The sequence below is a fragment of the Atta cephalotes genome, assembly GCF_000143395.1.
Source record: "Atta cephalotes unplaced genomic scaffold scaffold00023, whole genome shotgun sequence".
Lineage (NCBI taxonomy): Eukaryota > Metazoa > Arthropoda > Insecta > Hymenoptera > Formicidae > Atta > Atta cephalotes.
The window spans coordinates 770,969-779,809 of NW_012130087.1; the positions used below are offsets into that span (position 1 = coordinate 770,969).

The window sequence follows — 8,841 nt, forward strand, 5'->3', positions numbered from 1 at the left end:
AAGTAAGTAAAGTTAGTACGTTAGTAATAAGTAAATAGTATATTAATTTATTAGTTAATTAAGTAATAGTAGTATATATATATATATATATATATATATATATATATATATATATATATATATATAGGACATTTCGTGTCAAGCGGGCCACTTCTCCTTCCAAAATTTGACGCAACAGAAAAAAACGTTTAAAATCGCAAAATATTCGCACATTTGTGTACTTTCGAATGGAATATGGCCTTTTGAAAAATTCAATGTGACAGGTTAAAAATGGTGTCTGAAATCCGCAAAAGTCATGAATGTTCTTACAACATCGTCGATTTAAATGCGACGAATTAGCTTGAAAATGATTACTATAAATGATTACGAAATGATTATGAAAGAGATAGAATTATAAAGGTCTGCTCATGGCGAATTTGGAATCAGTACATAAAACTTAGTATCATAGTTCATAATTATTTATGTCGAGTCTTTATAATACTTTATAGTTGGTTCAATGACATCAGAGTATCGCATTACTTGCAAATTAAACGATAAATATAACTTATAAAATCAATTTAACTTATAAAATAAATAAATAAATAAATTTAACAATATCAAATTTTTTTATTACAGCAAAGAGAAACACATGAAAACTTAGAACAAGTATTATTTTAGTTGAAAATAATTTGGTTAATTTAATAATATTTAACGGCACAAATAAAATTTTATTAAAACAAGAGCATGACATTAATAATGTTATTGAATTAACAAAATTATGTTCAACTAAAATAATACCTGTTATTATAATATAATATAATTTTTTTTCAAACTACTCTCTAAATCTTTTGGAGTGAAATCCAAAAGATCGAAAATTGAATCAGTGTTAATAAAAGAGAGGAAATATTTTCACTCTTGGACAAGAGTAGCAAATTTTATTCTTTAGGAATGAGATTTCATTTTTTTTGGAGTAAAATTTTATTCTTTTGGAGTGAACTCTTAAAGTTATGGTCTCCAGACGATATGACCAACGTATACGTCAACTTCGCACATATTCGTTAAATATTTATCTACATTTCAATATGGATAATTACGTATGTCATGTATGTGTATGATATTTATTCATATTGTCACGTTTGTCAAATTATCTGGAGGAGTCTTAAAGAATGAAGTCTAATTCCAAAAAAGGAGTGTAAGATTTCATTCCTTTACAGTTAATATCATTCCAAAAGAATGAAAATTCGTCACTCTTATTCAAGAATAATAAGTTTTTACTTTTTTTTCAAGACTGGCTCCATTTTTATTCCAAAATATTTAGAGAATAAAATTTTTATAAATAGATTAACTCTTATAGAATTTTACGAAATTAGCTAGGAAAATATTTTTCATTTTAGTTTCTATTAGACATAAAATTTTCATGAAATGTTTATAAGAAATATATTAATATTTTTTTATTTGTTGTCAGTCTAGATATTAATGATACGCTTTCTAACAGATTGGCCATTAAATGCGCCGGAAGATGTTCGTCGAACTTGAAAGTGCATTTAAAGTTCTCGAAAGATAATTGGCCGTTATCCTGCGTTTATTATGCGCTAGAATGCTTCTTGATTATCTGCTAACGAGTATACTCGTAATTCTTTCCTACTACTTGTTCGGACAAGTCGCCACCTGGTTACTTTAAGGTTTTTCTTCACATCTGCCCGACACATGCGACGAGAGACGCATTACTTAAGACTATTACTTTCGTTTTTTTTTTATTCAAACGATCACGTGAGGATCGTGACACCGTCTGGAAATCCTTGTCTGATTATCTTAAGAATGATGAATATCCTCGGCGTCCTTCCATTACGCAAAATCTTTATTGTTATGTATGATTATACGTGAGATACATGCAAGAGAAGCATTAGTCCGAGATATCTAAAATAATGCGAAATTTCGAAATATTTTTCGATGAAAAGATTCTACGGAATCCATTATAATAATCGCTGCGATCGAAAAATTTTATCTCAGAAATATGACCTGTTTGCTCTCGAATATATAATAATAATAATAATAATAATAATAATAATAATAATAATAATAATGTGCATTGAAGTAAAAAAAACGAGAGAATCATCGATTTAATTTAAGAAAGCTAACAAGAGCCGTTCTAATAATAAATTGAAATATATTTAATTTTAAAAAAGCTGAACTTTCGTAGACGCGATTACGATTCATCAATCTTGTATAACAAAATTGCACAAATCGATATCGCGTGGCTACATGAATTGTTTCAAAGTTATGTTACGTTTATGACATTCTGACAGAATAATGCGAATCGTACATTTGCAAAATGCATATGAGATATTTATTAATTCGTTAGAGTTTTTCTTTTAAAGTTAAATGCACGTTTCGTTCTATATATTAAATGAATTATTCGATTACGCTATAATCTAATCAAACTTCGAAATATACGGAACATCAACTTCTCGACAATTTCTTGATGAAACGATAATTTTCTTAAATATTTCTTAACATGCTACCTGTCAATCTATCAAACATTATCTCTTAGGTCGCATGGTGAATTTCCATTTTTACAGTAAACAGGTTTCGAAAACGATAGCAATGTTTTGTGCTCGTATTACAGCATAATGAGTTATGTCTTATGCAATTGTCAAGTTCTAGGTTCTTTCCTTAATTACTACTGATTACTCGTATAGACGACGTGCATTATAATGATAGCAGAAACTACATACATAGATACACAAATAAAACTGATATAAAATGATAATTCACATATATGTTGCTTTTATCAGACGATTTACTAAGAAAATATGAGACATTAATTTAGCTCAAGAGATTTAGTTAACATCCGTTTCACGTGCTCGATGGATCAAAAATCTGTCGCTTTAGATAAAAATCCATTTTTGCCTGCTTTGAACGGAACAATAATAGGTACGTAATCTGTTGATGAATGTTGAAATGGAAACGTTCTTTACACTCAATGTGTAAAGTTGCTTATCAGATAATTAGATATAAACAACTACATTTATTTATAATTTAATTTAACGTAATATTTATCTAACGAATGTCATGAGAAGAAGTATTATAATCATTTTTCTATAATGAACATTATTTGTATCATTAGTTATAACGATTGTTTTTATAATTTGACATAATATTCATACTAAATTGAAATATTGCGTCAGGAATTTGCGAAATCAATACTTGGCAAATCATCTCAAACATACTTTTTTATCGATCCCTGTTGTATAGTAAAAAATACATTTCATATATTAAAAAAGGTTCACTAAGATTTTAGCAATTCTTCGTTAAAATTTGGTATTAAATTTTTAACATATTCGAATGTTAATTGAACATAATGTGATTATGTTATTTAAATAGTTTGTATTAAAGTGATATTTAACATTTCTAATATCAAAATAACACAATATCTTTATGAATAAGTGAATAACATAAAAATAATGTAATTTAATTAAAAAACATAAATTCTAAAATAAATTAATAAAATATATATAGTTTAACATCGTAATCATAAATATTAATTTCATCGAACAAAATATGCTTCCACAGTTTGTTTATAGACTGTGTCAGTATTACTATTTATGTTTATTCTTTTTACATAATATTTTATATAATCTTGTAGCATATTGTGTTAAATTATCACATAAATTTAAGTGAACTGTTTGAGATATGTGAAATATATTAAATTTGACATGAATTTTCCAAATACATATTTAGCAAAATCATGATTATAATCATTTAATTATAATCGATAATGTTAATTGCAACTCGCATATTCCTTACATGTTCTGTCAATAATGATTTTAATACTGCATATATTAATTTGCACATCGCAATATGTACTAAAGTTATTATAATTTAAATCTTATAATGAATTCGATTGAATGCGAACTGATGTTTTAAAGCTGTCATATGCAAATTGATGTCATACTCAATTGATTAATGACATTGATTAACGATATATGTTTAATATAAATATAGAAATCGGTTAAATTATGAAATTCTCAGTATACTTTATTGTATTGTTATATAAAATATTTTATAATTTTTATTTCATTTTCATATTCAAATCAGTGTATAGCGGTTTTAATGTGCACTAGTACGTACTAAGTGCATCCAGCCAAATTTGCTATTAATATACTGTACATATATATTACTATACTATTTTTGTCGCATAGCTTTGTATTATATATTTAAAAATAAAAATAGATAATTTTATCATTTATCACTAAATACAAATACGCTTGCAGCGATAATAAATAATGATTTGTAAGTTAAACTATAGTTAATCGATTGTCGAGACGCAATTTATTTCTAATCGCAAGATTATATGATAAATTTATTGCTAGAAACATCGGATAATTTTTTTTTTATTACAAATAAATGGGCAATCAAGCAGACGTATTTTCTTGTAATATTTTTCTATTTTTAACAAGAATTTAATTATTTTATACATCTACGAAAAATCACAATATTATGATTAACAATTTTATAATATTAATTATTCAGTATAAATTATTAAAACGACTAAAATATTAAATATCAATAACTTATTTCTAAAATCTGTTTAAATGCAGACGATATAATAATATATTTGTATTTTAATATTACATTTAATATTACATAATATTACAAGCAGACAACAAAATGATGATAAAATGACATTCACTAGACTTAAAATAAATGTTATTATAAATGGTGTTGTCTTTTAACGTCACTCTACTATCTGGGAATATTCAAGTTCATCAAAATAATCAATCGAGTAAATAATATTTTTATTCCACAAAGCAAAAAATGCCGGAATATTTGAAAACGACCGTTTGAAATAGCATTTCTTCGAAAAATCCAAAGAACGAAGGATATAAGATTTCTTTGCATCAAAGAAACTATGTTAGATACAACGAAATCTCACCTGGTAAGAACAGGAGGCCAAGATAAACGATCGAAAACACCATGATCATTCACCCCTGTCAGAGTACACTATGAAATCTCACCGCACTGTCAACGACTCGCCGATTCGTCGAAGAATCAGCGGGATAAAGCGAAACTTCTATTACGGTCGATGGTAGACTGAGTACTGCCGGATCAGTCGACCATGTTAAATAAGAGCCGCTTCTATTTCGCGACGTGCGATTGACTCCATGTGGTTGAGTCAACAGCGGGGAGGGAAGAATGATTTGTTTCATGATGATCTACAAAATCAACACGACGAATAATCACTTTGAGATGACCTCGAAAACTAGGCAAAAAAATAAGCGAATTAAAAATAACTGGCATACAAAAGTCCGCTCTTAATCAAATTGGCAAATCAAGCTGATTGCTCAAATGATTCCTTTGTGTTGTGTACAATGATTCGCAAAGTTGATCGAATATGTTTTGAGAATCGCATCAGGCAGTTATTTAGAAGCTTATTATTTTGAAAATACATTATTTATATTATTTTGATAATATATGCAAGTTTTGAAAGTCTGTATTTCTCTACCATCATCCTCGTTTTTTCTCTCCATGTTACATTAAATGCTTCTTCAGAATTTTAACAATATTATGGTCAATTTTTTGGCAAGTAATTATATTGTAATTATTTATATTTATTAAGGAAAAAGGAAACGAATATCCTTTTGATTCCATCTAAGGATATGCATTTTTACAATAATATTTAAAATATTACAATATTTTTATTATATTTTAATAATAATAATTTTCCTGTCGTTCAATAAATAAATTTAAGAAAAATGAAATTGTTAACTTTAGTTTAAAACTTTAGCAATTAGACAAAATTTTCGTTTAAACAAATCGTATGATATAGAACGTTTTGTAGAGGTATGTAGAGGTATTTCACGAGCGCAATTTTGCATGAGTTTCGTATCGAACAGTTTTGTTAGTGTTTGCATGTTATTTAGCATTTAGCAGTCTGTTTGACCAGTACAGGCGGTAATCTCTTGTATATATCTGGCGATATGTGATGAATAACTTACGGTACTTTTCTGCCGGCGCGCTTTTCGGTATCCCCCAACTTCCGTTTCGCGAAATTATTCTCTGTGGTTTCTCCGACATAATCCGACCCAGCGACTGTAATCTGCGGCAGATTTGTTATACAATTCGCGATCTCATTTCCCAAATTGGCTATTGAAAGATTAATAACATCCTGTTTTTATCAATATGTAACAGAGAGAATGACATCCTTTGAGCGTCAAATTCTATTCAATGAGAGGCTGATATTAGATCCTTCTAGCTCGCATTAAGTTTTTCATATTCACAGAAAAGAAATAATATAATTTCTGAAAAAAAAAGTGAAAAACAGCGCATGAAAAATGCATGGAATACTTATACATATGGAAAATGTAGTAAGTAATTATGATAAGATAATGTCAAGTATAAAATATTAATGTTGCGTGTCAGTTTTGCGAGACATTTTCATATAGATTAAAAAAAAACTATTTAAGTAAACATTTAATACTGTTTTTGTTTTTACATTAATTACAGCTTCCGAAAAAATATCAAAATGTTCTATCTCCATTTGCACGCGACAGCATTATAGAAATTTCATCGAGATTGGCACTTGATTTCGCAAGTGTTTCACACGATGGTAGCATAATAGAAATTTTCATAAGGCGAGGACGGATTAAGTGAGATTGACACAAAACATGATCAGAGACAGAATTTTTTTAGATTCTCGCTCTATTGAAATATTTGTATCAAGAACAATACGTTCACTAACGGTATACATTATGTAAGAATGATCAATCGTGCAAATCAAGAGAAATGAACCTGTTTTCCTTTGATTAATTTATTAACATACATAGCGTTTCGAGCAATTTAATTGATTCTTTAGCTAAACAAATGCGTTATGCGGCATATTATGTCTGATAAAGAATTAATCGATTCTCGTGCAACGTCAAGTGTCACGCTCGTTAAAATTCATACGTTAATATTGGGATGAGATATTGCTGCTGAAATTCTGGAAAATTAACGTAATTGGTTACGCTTAACAATGCAACGTCGGTGAACGATGGAGGCGTAATGTAACTGCTTGGCTATTGTATTGTTTGCCGATTACACAACGTCAGAAATTGAGATAACAATCGAGTAAGGTAATGTGTGCGATACGACTCGCAATTTGTGGTTGCCCGATTGTCGACATATCATCGATCATATGATGTACAATGTATGCAATATATGTAATTTGTTCGTTAAATAAAAGGGAAGATGATGAAGACAATGATTATAACTATCTCGTAATGTTTACATCTCGTAATGTTTATCTTATATGGACAGCATTTAATACTGTGAGATATTGCTTATTCGCTGGATTAACACGCGAATTTCTTCTATTTTGAATAATTTCTTTGAAATCATAATTCATTCATAAATGTGACGCAATTAATTGTCGAGTGAATAAATGCATTTTCACGCATACTTTGTTCAGTTTTCAAATGTAAAAGATTTATTAACATTATATAATAAAACATAGGCTCAGTAGAAAAAGCAACTTTATAGTTGTTATAAAATTCCAGCTAACGTTAATCATGAAAAGTTCGATTTCCAATGTGCCGAATATTTCGAAACAGTAAAAAAATTTTCACAGAATGTTTTCACATGTCAAATGTTCATGATAGTGTATATAAACACCATTGTGTATCTTAAAAAGCGTCCATGAACCGCATATAGTGTTATTCCTGATCAAAAACTGAATCTAAAACTTATGATCATTTTGCAATTTTTGCAATTGCTAACGAGACATTATGAGTTTCTAAAGATTGTTAAATAATAAGCGGGTAAAATCGACGAATAAGACAATTTTAAGATATTTTTCAGTGTTCTTTGTAAAATATCTTAAAGATGGATTCTTAAAAATTTTTCGAAGTCTTAGCATTGATTTTAGACAATTCTATTTATAGATAACTAAAAATAATTGCGAAAATTATAAAATGATTCATTCATCAATTTTTAGACTCAGTTTTTGATCAGGAATAATTATGTGAGTTGTGAAAACTTTTTAAAATATATCTCCGCCAACAGATGGCTATGGCAGAGATGTATTAATTCGTAAGTAAGAATATTAATAAAAAGCGCAACCTTTTGCTTGTGAAGTGAGCCCTCCGAATTTTAAGGTGAATAAATTTTTGAATAAAGGTTCTGATATTCGCAGTAGGAACTAAAAATCTGTAATGCGCATGTATCGTATACTATAGATTTTCAGTATTGGCAGTGAATTTCGGAACACAAAATTGTATTGTCCAAGACATGTGAAGTGCGTTTATTTTTTACGCGTTTTAAGCACTGATAAACATTGTTTATACCATTTTTTCTGTTGTAAGTCAGAAAAAAGCAGAGAATCACTTATGACGTCATCGTGACGTCACAGACAATAGATACTGCTTACAAATACTTCGTCCATCGAGGTAGGACAACAAAGCATGAGCACTTACGGACGCTTATGGCCAAAAGTTAATGCAATGAATGAACTAAGAATAAAAAATAGTTAGTAAATGTATACATATAATATGCACATTTTAATATTTTCTCTATAAGGATAATATTTTCTCTTATAATCCTTTTCCATTAGTAAAAAAGTTGCTTATATAAAAAATTATTTTACATATATATTTTTTAAAATAACTATGTATTTTCTTTCCACCACTTGAATCATCTTATCATTCTTCTGTTCATAAAAGTATTAAGGTACGATTATCAAAAAGTTAATAGTTTACGAGTTATTTAATATTTTATGTCAATATGTGCCAGAATAAAGTGTAAAATATCTCGTAAACTATTGATTTTTGATATCCCTATCTTAATACTTTTATATGCAGAATAATTAGAGAAACCATATTGTGT

At 28.3% G+C, this 8,841-nt stretch overlaps 1 protein-coding gene across 1 annotated transcript in view; it reads right to left on the reverse strand.

The window, feature by feature from the left end:
- LOC105619979 (carbonic anhydrase 2-like) overlaps window positions 1-4,964 on the reverse strand; it is a 7,108-nt gene extending 2,144 nt beyond the window's left edge. The window contains exon 1 of the mRNA XM_012201492.1: window positions 4,916-4,964. Coding sequence (XP_012056882.1) covers window positions 4,916-4,964 — 49 coding nt within the window. The remainder of the gene's footprint in view (window positions 1-4,915) is intronic.
- Window positions 4,965-8,841: the final 3,877 nt, after the last annotated feature.